Here is a 12,881-nt window from a genome sequence, read left to right as displayed (position 1 = left end):
GTTTCGAAGGATATTTTGAGGCTAACATCGGACCGGGATGTGGTAGATACGGTGAGGTTGACCCTGGACCAGGTTTCAGTAGAGCTTGTGAAGTTGACCCTTGACCAGGTTTCAGCAAACGTTGTGAGGTTGACCCTGAATCAGATTTCAGTAGAGCTTATGAGGTTGACCCTGGACCAGGTTTCAGTAGACGTTGTGAAGTTGGCTCTCGACTAGGTTTCAGTAGACGTTGTGAGGTTGGCCCTTGAGCAGGCCTTTACTGACAGTGTGTGTGAGGTGGACTTATGGCCTCTTCTCTGCTGTTTTCACTTCCTTCAGCCTCTATTGTTGTCGGGAAGTGGTGGTGCGAGATGGAGCCCTGCCTGGAGGGTGAAGAATGCAAGACGTTACCGGACAACTCGGGTTGGATGTGCTCCTCCGGAAACAAGATCAAGACCACGAGGGTAAGGCTCTGTCTCACTCTCAGCCCCCTCCACCCCACTCTGACGGAGCACCTGAACCAACACCCCGAGGGAATGCCGGGTGTCACGCTGCAGTTCATCTTCTCCGTGTTACGTGGCGATCCCACGTGTTCGTTAGGCTCATGAGTAAAAAAGTCGACAAGGCTCTAAAACACGCGACGGTATCTCACCATGCAAAAGAAGTCCGCTGGCATGTGTGCAGGAAAATGATATGATTCCATGATTGCGCTACGGTAAAGCAACATTACCACGACTGGAGCTGTTCCCAGACTGAGAGCTCACAGTGAGGCGTGCAGACTGACTGCAGCCAGCCAAGTGGCCAGGGGCTGAGTCATGCCTGACCAGGGCCTGACACGCAAAGCGATGCCTCTCCTACATGGCTGGCCAGCGTGGATTTCGAAGGCTCGGCGTGAAACGGAAGCGACGAGACTGATAAAAAAGCTCACGTCTTTGTGGTCCTGCACATCAGAGGAAATATCTCAGCACGCTACGAACGAGCTGCCAAGCGAGCCGCTCTCACACTGCGATTTGCACAGGCTGAAAAAATATATTTTCAGAGAATCCCCTTGCCGGTAGGAGTCTTTTAAGAGCACATATTTTACTGCTGTTCAATTGTCGCATTACAAAAGCAGAAAGGTTCAGAAACACTGTATGAGTATATAATACGTACCATACATACTTAATAGTGAGGTTATGATAATTCAGTTTTTTTTTTTGCTGGCAGCAGAACAAGACTGGGTCGCAGTGATAACAGACGTAGTCAATAAACTGAGCAAAGGCAAAGTACATGCAAAACATCTCAAGGTCAAAGGGCTGCAGCGTTGAGCAGGTGTGGTCATACGGCCCTGTCTAAGATGGACGTCAATCCCCATATCTTTTCGTTCAAGTTATCTCACAGATTGAACTTTTCTTTTGACTCTCGAGTCAAATACGTTCTACGTCTTTTGAGTAGTGGAAAGAACATCGCTGTGATAAGCTTCTATCCTGTCATATTTACAATTACAGGAACGAAATGTGCATTTCACGAACAGACGGAGAGATGCAGATGCAGACAAGTTATTCTCGAAGTACAGTCAATTAGTCCAATGCTGCCATCTTTTCGAGTGCACATCATATGAGTAGCTGCATATATAATTGATAGGAGCTTTTTTTAATTTGTGCATAATGTAGTGAAAGTTTATGGAGCTGTTATAAGACTAAAAGAAGAGGGGTGTGAAAGAGGTGGGTTTAAGACCTGTCTTGAATGCTGAAAGGGATTCAGCAGCTCTGAGGGACAGAGGGGGCCCATTCCACCACACTGGTGCAAGAACTCAACTTTCAGACTTATTTATGGTTTTCAGCCTCATTTATTCCAATAACAAGTGTACCAGAGAGCCTGGAGCAGCCGCACACATAAAATGCAACTAAGATGCCCCTGGAAATATTCTATAAAGATATACTGGAATAATGTGAATTGTGTGAATGAGCTTGGAGTACTGAGGATTTTCCCATTAATTAAAATGCCAATGCTTATGCTGTTAGAGCAAAAGAAAGGAAAGTAAACTTAGCCAGCCCAGTTCCTTTAAAGTTTTAAATGTGCCATTTAGCAGGCTGTCATTCCCTCCATTTAAGAATATTTAAATCCTCCTCCTCGTAATTACGTCCCCATCCCAAATGATAAGTTTAAGTGGAAAATTTGTTGGACTTCACCATAAAATAGTGGCGTGACTCCAGTAATGTCATATTAACTGAAAAAAAGGAGCAGAAACAACTGGTTCAGTGGAGTATAAAGTAGAAAAGAAAGAAGGAGAGGCCGTGATATATAAGTACACATTTACAGTAATTGTACTGCATGTGGGGTGCGCCTCCTGTCTGCGACCGGACTGGTTCCTGCCTCCTCCTTTTCATCCTGTCCTTTGGGAGCAAAATCATGAGCGGTGGGCGGGGCCAGTTCTCAGAAGCTGTGATACCAATGCGAGTGGTGAATCTCAAATAGCCGGCATAACATACAGCAACATACCAGAGAACGGAAGTTACCTGGATTCCTCTTTTCCAGCTTCTCCAGGTAAGAACCGCAGCACTAACCCTTACATAGCTTCAGAAGTGGTTTAAATGCTTTACATTTTTTACCATAGTAACACTGCCTCAGTATACAGGCGGGCCCCAGATTATGAACAAGTTCCGTTCCTAAGTCTGTCTTTAAGTCGAATTTGTACGTAAGTCGGATCATTGTAGCTTTCATCGGGGCGGAGCCTTTAACGTGCTCCATTATTTTTGCTCCGTCCTTTAAAATTGTCCCGATCGCTGACCGACTGCAGCCTCACCCTTTTCCAGTATTCGTTGGACCTTCACCTTTTTCCGATCACTTTATTATTTCCACTTAACTTTCAGTCGTAATCGTTTTCCTTTTCTTCGATGCATCACCATCACTTGCATTACACGTACGCTTTGGTGCCGTGGTTACGGGGGGTAAAAGCAAAAAACATTAAAGCCAAATACAGTAACACACGAGAAACTGTTAACAGCAATGTGATCCAACTGAAAAGAAGGACATCTTTGTCCTACCTCGGGCTCAAGCACCCATGAGCCGACGAACCGCTGTAGCCCTGCAACGTTTTGATGCGCGTTGCAAAGTAGCACCGTTTGTTATGAACCATTGTATGTAACTCGAATTTTCAATATAATTGGCTTTACAGGGAGTGGTCCGTAACTAAGGCTTGCATGTAAGTCGGACGTTCGTAACCCGGGGACTGCCTGTATCCACAAATTTTTCTGCTTTTCGTCTTCCTTTAAAATAATTCTTCAGTGAAATGATCAACACATTTTTTGCAAGGCGTGTTATTGCTCACATTTGAACGTGGGCATAAAAAACTCAGGTGACCGCTGGCTTTAACCTGCATGACCTTGTCTTTACAGAACACCCAGCCATACTCATCTTTTTAGTTCTGGGAGCAGAATGCAGGAGACGCTGCAAAATAGAGGCAGAGGAGCATTCCTGCTTCCAAAAAAGGTTGGTTTTCCCTCCCTCCCTCGGTAGCTTCACAGTGGCACGTGCGTTCTGTTTGAAAACGGCACATTCAGAGACGCTTCCAGTGACTGCTTCTCAACACCCGCGGTGGGCCAAAACAGTAATTACCATGTATGTGTGTTGCCATGCTCACTGGTGTGTGTGTGCATATGTGTGTGTGTGTGTGTGTGTGTGTGTGCGTGTGTGCGTGCGTGCGTGCAGCTGCAATCACATTGCTTGTTCCCTGCTACATATCGCTATTCAGACTGGGGTCTGGACACAAACATGTAATGGACTCTCTAGGAAGAACATCACACGCATTATACCGTTACTGATGATTCTGTGATTTAAGACACATCTATTAATAAATTGCGGTTACGGGGTGGATTGTATGGAAAAGGTTGAAGTAAGGATAGGGTTTAAACTGCAGGTGTAAACTAGGGATGCAAAAAGTTGTTGGTTCCATGTGGAGAAGTTCATAGAGCCCAGGTTTGGAACTGCATGGTTCAACATTTTTGTTATACAAATATCATATGAGGTGTTCCATACTCATGCCAACTTGATATTTCCCTCCATAAATGTAGGTCAAGCTCACATGAGAACAGTATGTGTAATGCATCATGTAATGCATTCATTTAAATATCTAATATATGCACAATTTAAATAGAAAAATACTTCCGTACTCACAGTCATGGTCCTTTTAATATGCTTATATAGTTTCTAACCCTTGAAACTATGAGGGAAAGCGGTAGCACAAGTTCAGCTTCTCAGTGCAGCACATTTCATCTCGGTAACATACTGAACTGTTTACTAAACATCCTAGTCAGCATATTATTTCATACCTTGAATTATGAAAAAGTTTTATCTCAAAAGCGGGAACCGCAAGGAAGACAATCTTCAAAGTGAGCAATAAAAATATGAACAATGTCATCAGCTCGAGACAAGGATATTTATTTGTCACGATTCATTTAAAAAAACTTCATAAAACCAGAAATTAGAAACCTATAAAGCATGTGGGCTTCTGGAAATATGTTTTAAAAAGCTTTAAATTTGCTGCATCCATGGCGTGTCAGAGACTGATGATGGACATAAACGTGTTAAATCATCAGTGGTAACAGCAGACTCATTGGAGCCAAAGGCTACCCTAAAGATTGCTCTCTTGGAGCATTTTTTTTAAAAAGAACAGAGACCGCTGGTAGTGTGGTGGGTAGACCTACTGCCTTTTGACCCGAAACTTGCAGGTTCGATGCCCACCTCTGACTGTAGTACCCTTGAGCAAGGTACTTACCCTAAACCGCTCCAGTGAAATTACCCAACTGTATTAATGGGTAAATAATTGTAAGCTTAACATTGTCAGTCACTTTGGAAAAAGTGTCAGATAAATGTAGAAAGGCAGTAAAAAAAAAGTTTTATCATATTTTTGCTGTGCAACGATGCACAGAAATATTGTGTTTGAAACATGCAACACAAGTAATAGAAACACACTGGTATATGGAAAGGAGTAAGAATCCAACACTGGACGCTCGTGCACCGACACCCGTGCCCCAGCAGTTCCTCCATTCTAGCGCACGCCCTGCCTCTGTTCCGGAAGCTTCCAGAAGAGCCTCTCTGTCTCCAGATAGTTCCAGGGAGTGCACTCAGGCGGCTATCTGCTGAAAACATGATCCGCATGAAAAACCCAGCAAAAAAGTCTTGCCAAAGCTGGGCACGTGCGACTCTCACATCCCAAATTGCGGCGGCGGGTTAAAATATAGATAGATGAAGCGAGCAGTACAGTGCGTGTGCCTTTCCAAAAGTGTTTGTCCGTCTCCTTTTCTTATAGCAGCTTTTCTGTAACAAACATTGCCCGAAAGCGAGGCCTCTGAGCATTATCCTTAAAATAATCTTTCTTCCACCTTTCCGGCTTTTTTCATTTTACACACGCGCTAAAATCAATGGCGGAAAATTCACTTTGATAAAGTTCATATGATCCCAGCATGTTCGTAATGAACTCCCTGCAGAGCAGATGTAATACTGCCAGTTTTACTGTGCGCAAGACCACCTTGTACTTTCTCGTCCGGCATGAGGTTCCTCGGATCAAATTACACAACAGACAATTAAGTGCAGCTTCAACTGTGGTCTCCCTCCCTTAACGCTCACTTGCCCCGACAACGCTTCCGAGATGCAAATTCGCGTATCCTCGGTCCGATTTTAATGTAATACAGGTTTCCCCCGCTATCCGAAAGTAGATCGTTCCTATGAAACCTTTTGTAAGCTGAAATGGCATGAAGCGAAAAAGCAATTGCCATCAATTTATATGGGAAAAATTTTTGAGCGTTCCCAGACCCAAAAAAAATAACCTACCAAATCATATGAAATAACACATAAAACCTAAAACAACGCTAACATATAGTAAAAGCAGGAATTATATGATAAATTCACAGCCTATATGAAGTAGAAATGATGGAAATACAGATGCTCCTCCACTTACGATGATTCGACTTACGATTTCTCAAAGTTACGATAGCGATACGCATTCGGTAGGATCCGTACTTCGAATTTTGACTTTCCATCTGTTCCTGCACTTGTGATGTGCGGTACGATACTCTTTCCCGATGTTGGGCGGTGGCAGCGAGCCACGGCATCCGCTCAACCGCGCTCGTAGTCTCCGTAGCGATCGCACCAACGAGTTTAAACAACCGATACTGTGTTGAAAGCGTTTTTTTTTTTTTTAATTTTGTGTTTTCACATCCCATCATGTCCACTAAACGCTCATGTGTGTTTCCTGCTAAAATTTGCCCAGCCGTAGTCTATGGTAAGTGTTCCGAGCACGTTTAAGGTAGGCTAGGCGAGGCTATGATGTTCGGTAGGTGTGGTACCGTATTCTTTTTCGACTTACGATTTTTCCACTTACGATGGGTTTATCGGAACGTAACCCTATTGTTAGTGGAGGAGCATTTGTAGTACGACTGGTGGATGCAGGCAAGTTCAGTGCAGGCACGATGTCTTTATTTCGTTCACCGTGATCAAAACACTTAATTACGTCCAGGTTTACGTTAAACGTAACACCCTTACGAGCTCTCTTAGGCTTTTATTAGGACACATCTAGCTAACGGATGCTCCGAATAACTGGAGATAAAACACAGAAGCTCACAGACACATTTCAAAGCTATGGCCGCTTAATGCTGAGTTTAGTTCCCGGGGAAGGAGCTTGGTCTCCAAGCTGCTTGGGTGCTCGGGGTGCACAATAACGAACGCTATTTTCGCTCTTCGCCTTTTTCGTAAAAGCAAAAATCCTCTTGGGATTTCTTTCGGGTAGCGAAAACAGGTACTGCTGCAGGTCTTTCGTAAAAGCGAAGTGGCGTAAAGCGAACTTTCGAAAAGCGGGGGGTACCTGTCATTCAATCCAACTCAATCATTTGTCATCTGCAGTCCCCCACCTGTCCTCCAGTTCTGAAAGGAGAGCAGCAAGTCATAGCTTCACCCAACACATGCTTCTACACACATGTAGCCATGGCAGTAGGTAGTGGTTCCAGAAGGCAGCGTAGCGCGTGGCTGACCCCCTTGTCTTTCTCTGTCTCTCTTTATGTCTTTCAGAGAGGCGCCTCCCTTGCCCGTTTCAGCAGACAAGGCAGGCATTTTGTTTGGGGAGTCTCAATGAGGGAGCTGGAGATGTCCCTTTGCACAAGTCCAGCCTAGATGCTCTGTCTCTGCTACGCTGGCTAAACACACCTAACACATGCTGGCTTCATGGCTTTAAATAGGCCAACCGGTGCACGTGTCGCACTCGGCATACTGACACGCACGTGAAAAAGTGACTGCCACGGAAGCTTTTTGCTCCCTTTTAGCGTGCGCCACGTCCTGGTCGAGTCCGTCAAAGGGTGAGGGTTTCGCTGCAGGATTGTGTTGACCAAGACGGTCATTGGATTAGATTCATCAGACCAGCTGAGCTGCAAACATTGAAGACATTATGAAGTGAGCGCAGCAGGCGGAGTAAAGTTTAAAAAAAAAAAAAACAAAATACACACAAACACACTCCTTTGGTTCCAGTCAAAAGTTTGAGTACACATTGTTATGTACATATGTGCAACTTATGTAGTTATATTTAATTTCCATAGCACGAACAAGCTTGATGAGGAAAAGCCGTGCCGTGCCTTCCCATCTCTTCTGCACCAGGATGCAGAGCACAGATGGGTTGGTTTTATTTCATTCTCATGTCTGGATTTCTCGTAAAAGTATTGGCCAGCTTCTCCAAGTGTGCTCAAACTTTTGAATGTATGCTTAAATATAAATATTACATACATATATTTGTTTTTCTTTCTTTTTTATATACACATCACACATAGGTTGTAGGTGTAAGTCCCGCAATTGCTCCTGCTGTTGTGTCCTTCAGCAGGTCCTTCAAGTCATTAGCCAACTTGCCTCGGTTAACATCTATCTGAACACCATTTTTGTGCTATGTTAGTCATTTGGGTAAATGCCAAGATGAATTTAAATGAATTTAAATGAGATGTATCGATTAAGATGACATTAGCTACTTGAAGACACCGAACATAAACAGAAATGTTCAAAAATGACAAGGCCCTCATGGGAGATCTCACTTCGTGGAGGACATCTGCGAGCAAGTACTATTTTTGGAAGCCCGACTTGCTTAACCTTTGAATAGAAAAGCGGTGTTTCGGGCGGGCTACTTTCCAGGAGGATACATGAGGGTTATTTAATGCTTTCTGAAGCCGCAGACGTGAAGAGGCTTTCTAAGATGAGTGTGGTCTTCAGAGCAGTCCATTAATGTTTCATCGCCACATGTTTTTTATTAGAGAGCAGAAGGCACGTCGTGGAGGCCCAAGCAGGCTGTAACCAACGGCAACAAACAGCCCATCTGCTCTTCTCTAACAAAAGCAGCTCTGATTCATACCCGCACGTTGACCGAGTCCAAGTGCTCACAATTCAATCAGGAATTGGAAAAACGACGGTGGGGTGGGGGGGAATCGATCAAACGAATGACAGCCTGATCCACATTAAAGCTGAGAATTCCCACTGAGCGGCACTACGGGTTCCTGTGCTCGCGATTCTCAATTGTTCATGTCAAATTAAATAGATTTTGGCACTTTTTTTCACTGTGTGGAGTTTTCTTTGCATTTTTGCAGCCACTGAAATCCAGGGCGATGGGAATCGGTGAAAAAGCACATCGAGCGGAAATTATATATGCCGAAAACGCCGCGGAGCTTCGCCATTTGCAACAACAGAACAGCAGCTCTCTTTCTGATAAACATATAAAAAATAGCATTTTAATATGGTGAGGAAATTAAAATGTATATTTCCGCATTATGGGTCACAGCTACTCGATTAAATCATTTTATTCGCCTTATAGTAGCGACCGGAGCTGCGTTGAAAAAAGAATATCTGAATTATTGCTTTGAGCTAAACTGTCTCCAGGAGTCTGAGATCATCTGTCCAAAGCTGTGTGAGACTCATGAGACTCGTAGGGATGGTTCGCTGATGGACCCCCTCATAGCTGGGGTCCACTTTTCATCGTATGACAAGAACAAGTGTGACATCACAAAAGAAAAAAACCCGCAACAACTTGATGTATGTCAGCGAGACCTTGTGGCTACACATGAGACACAATAAAAGGCCCAGAAATATAAACATGAAGGGAAGCAGACGGCGACAGGAGGGCAAACAATGTGATCGGTCTTAGAAAGCAGAGAATGAGCAGCCGTCCATATTGACCGATAGTCCACCTGCGAGCATCATTCGTTTCATAGCCATCTGACAACTGCGCTGTTGAACAGAAGTCCATTTTTCTTGAAAGGAAACCCAGAGCTGAGGGTTGTAGAGAATTTCGTTCCATGTCCATTGAATGTCTTAGAATATTCAAAAAAAGCGAAAAAATGTGACTCTGCCTACCTGCCTGCCTGCCTGCCTGTCTGTCTCCGATATCCTTTACTATACGTGTGTGAAAATAAATCACAAAACCAATACAAAAGCATCGTTGGTTTTTTGTTCCCACAAGCTATGCCATGCCAAAGAGCCTAAAGGAACAGAAAAAGCCCCCCCCCCCAGGAGCAGTGCTGACAGTTATCTTTCACAAACATGCACTTATTTAGACACCTAAATGGCTTCCTGCTTCGGGGGGGTGGATGAGCAGAAGACGGTCGTGACAGGGCTCTCTGGCCCTGCATCGCCAGCCGCTCAGCGTGGTACGACAGCCCTTGTCCCCCCCAGTCACCACCACCCCCAACCCGGCGGGGTCCCGACACGAGCTCTCGCGCCGCACCCGTCGTGCACCTGGCTGCCGTCACCGGCGACGCGTGGGCCTGTCAGCGCCCGCCGCAGGTGCTCCGGGAAGCCGCGGGGTTGTTTTTAATTAGCCCCACTGCGCTCGGCATCCCCTCGGCTCCCTGCGCAAAGAACGCTGTCCCTTTGTTTCACGCAGGTGCCTCCGATAGTCGGCCGCTCGCACAGAATCTTATGGAAAGAGGTGTTTGCGGACGTTCGGCTCCGTTCCGTTGTTCGGAATATCGATGCCTGATTAAATCTGATTTACTCTGAGAGATCTCCTGTGGATAGACGGTTCAGTTTTTCAAAAGAGGGTTTATTGACTGGGAACCTTCCTGTTTTACGGAGGAGCGTAAAGCTTAAAAAACGCAGCACGCTCTACAACTCGGCCTGAATCAGACCTGAGGAGAGGTGGGCGATGGGGGAGCAAGGACCTCATTGAGCGCTTACGAAAAACCCTGCTTTCGCCAGCGGCTCGTGATCAACAGGAAACCGCCCCCCCGGACCTCAACCTCAATGCGGACGCGTCGCGATGAGAGAACACCGGATCTCGGGGATAATCGCTCGTAGGGAAGCTGGATGGAGGAAGTGCCGTTGAGTCAAACCCAACTCACAGAAACAACTCACGTGGTTTTCTGGGGAAGGGTGGGAACAGAAGTGGCTCGTTGATTCTTCCTTGCGTGTCGGTCAGCGGCAAAGACAGGAAAAACACGGAAACTCTGCACACCCTGAGCCGGATTCAAACCCACGCCCACAGTGCCGTGACTATACCATAATGCTGTGCTGTATATATGCCATCCCACGACGCTGTTGAAAGTGGGAGCGGCAGGGTGAGGAATACAAGGATTTTCCGTTCCAAAAATTTTCCATTTTACATTGTGGGATTGCTGAAGGTTCGATCCCAACCTGCTCGCGTGCCCTCACGCCATCTAAGTATCCAATTTTGTTTTTTGTATTGTGTTTCAGATTCATCCAAGGACCTAACAAAGGGCACCCCGATAGGCAAGAAATGGATTCATCCAGAAAAAAAATGGGCAAAACCATTCCGAGGAGGAACGGCTGACTGGATTACTTCGAGCTGCGTAGGCTTTACCGAAAAGGATATCGCTAGTGATGGAAGCGCGGCACTGGTTGTGGTGCTCGGGATGTGAAAACCAGACTAATCCTTTTTCCGACAGACAAGTCAAAAAAAGGTGACTTTATTCCACAGGTGTTGTATTGCAAATCCTTACATGTGCTTTTCTTCCTTTAAGAATATTTAAAAACCAAAACGCGGCTTACCAGAACTAACAGAGGATGTAGAAAAGTACAGAAAGGACAGCATCGCGCATGTAAAGGACACGATTGGGACTGCGTTGCTCGGCCCCCGGCGGGGAGCCCCAAAGGACCGGTGGGACACTGGGAGAAAGTGAAAGGCCATCGCGAACATACAGTGTTTCTGGTCCTCCACCATTCCATTGCCTAACCCTCCAACATCAGCATGCTGGCCTTCCTTGAACTCCGAGAGCCGTGACGTGCCGTCACCTCTCTGACCACGTGACCTGACAGCAGGAGCGCGATCAAACCGAAATCAGACCCTCGGAAAGGCGGAGGCGTCACAAAGTCCCTCAGCATCCACCGTGGAGGCATCTGTAAATTTACCATTATTTGTTGGCATGCTCAACCTGTTTTACCTGAGCTCTCTTTGTATTAAAAATGTATATAAATGTTTCACATGCTCATATGGTAAAATATCGACAAGAAGGAGGGATCCAGCGGGGTCTCTCGGCAACACTGTAACCTGAATTTTTCGCTCGTTCCCGACTCCAACGTGTGTGGACCCCACTTAAAGTTTGGGTGGAGCACCTTTTCATTTGCGCAGGATCCGATCGCTTGCGTCCGGGAGACTATGAAGCGGCCAGCGGCCTGCGGGTACATGTTGCTTGGGTTTCAGTCGAATGCTGTGTTTGGAGATCGGGGCCCCGTAGTATATATGGTGAGAAAAACAAAGCCAACACTGTACAGATCAGTCTCACAAAGCAACGAATACTATCGTGACTATGGTTAGTCTTCCCATCCTTGTGAACAAGACCCTATAGCAACTCGGCCCCACCTTAGTGATTAAAATGCACTTCTGTTTCCACCCTGTTCTTTTTTTTTTAACGTATGACATTGACGACATTTGTTGACTCAGCCATGCTTGTTCGTTTGTAGTTTGTACTGAATTTTTGGGAAGAAAAACTGACATAGAAGAAAAAAAGTGTCAAGAAAACCATAGCTGGCATCAGAGTAAATCAGAGTAAACCCCCAGTAGATATAACTAACGCCTTATCAGAATTAAAAGGGATTTGTATACAAACGTGTCTCCCTTTGTTTATTCAATAGAGCAACGGTGTTGTACATGTTACAGCAAGTATGTATTTTTATTTCTTTATCTGAGTGTTTATTTATTTTTTTCATCTGTTTATGCTTTTTAAAGTGATTGGAATTGATCTTTGTGTTTGCCTGTTCATGCTAAGCCCTGGACGCTGATAGAATTTTCAAGCGCAGAACAGCAAGTTTCCATTCATCTCACCGCTGCCGCGCGTTTGTTGTTTACTCAGATAGTGTCCCGTTAATTAAAATCTGAATGTCAAAAGGAAAATTATAATTCACCCTGCAAAAATCCTCCAGCCTTGATATATCAAAAGCAGGCCACATTCTCGACAATAAAACACCAGCACCCTGGGGCTTAGAGCTCGTCGTGTGAAAGTCCTCTGAATCCTTCTTTTCGTGGTGCGCTGGAAAACTGCGACGCGGAGACAAAACGGTTCTGGGACACTTCATTATGTATACAAATAAATTATTGGGTCTGTGACCAGTGTTCCTTTGTTTACAGTAATGGAAGAGCCGGTTGGTTAGTCGTCGATTTTTCCAACGTGAACTAATCCTGAAATAAGGCCCTTCTTTGGCCCGTTATCGATCAAGCAAGGTTTCTCTTGACCCTCCGCGTGACTCCGATGAGACGCATGCGGAAAGACATGTCGTACTTGATACGGGGAGATGTTGACAGAAAGTACCATAGAAACGCTATGTGCATTACATGTATTTATTTAGCAGAGGCTTTTCTCCAAAGCGACTTCCAATGAACTCTATGTATTGTTATCAGCCCACACACCTTATTCACCGTGGTGACTTACACTGCTAGATACACT

General features: G+C 45.3%; 1 protein-coding gene across 3 annotated transcripts in view; it reads left to right on the top strand.

The window, feature by feature from the left end:
* The window catches only part of tafa1b (TAFA chemokine like family member 1b), a 153,901-nt gene extending 141,892 nt beyond the window's left edge, over positions 1 to 12,009 (top strand). Inside the window, exons 4-6 of one of the 3 annotated variants that reach the window (XR_001965225.2) lie at positions 319 to 443; positions 3,357 to 3,450; positions 10,675 to 12,009. Coding sequence is in view for 1 of the 3 variants with exons in the window: in XM_018734061.2 (XP_018589577.1) it covers positions 319 to 443; positions 10,675 to 10,692 (143 nt within the window). In the remaining 2 variants the exon portion in view is untranslated. Of the gene's footprint in view, positions 1 to 318; positions 444 to 3,356; positions 3,451 to 7,023; positions 7,151 to 10,674 lie in introns of those variants that run through there. The other 2 variants (XR_001965226.2, XM_018734061.2) reach the window with 2 other exon arrangements.
* Positions 12,010 to 12,881: the final 872 nt, after the last annotated feature.

This window comes from Scleropages formosus, chromosome 22 (assembly GCF_900964775.1).
Source record: "Scleropages formosus chromosome 22, fSclFor1.1, whole genome shotgun sequence".
In the NCBI taxonomy this organism is placed as follows: domain Eukaryota; kingdom Metazoa; phylum Chordata; class Actinopteri; order Osteoglossiformes; family Osteoglossidae; genus Scleropages; species Scleropages formosus.
This window is presented reverse-complemented; position numbering and strand designations above follow the sequence as displayed.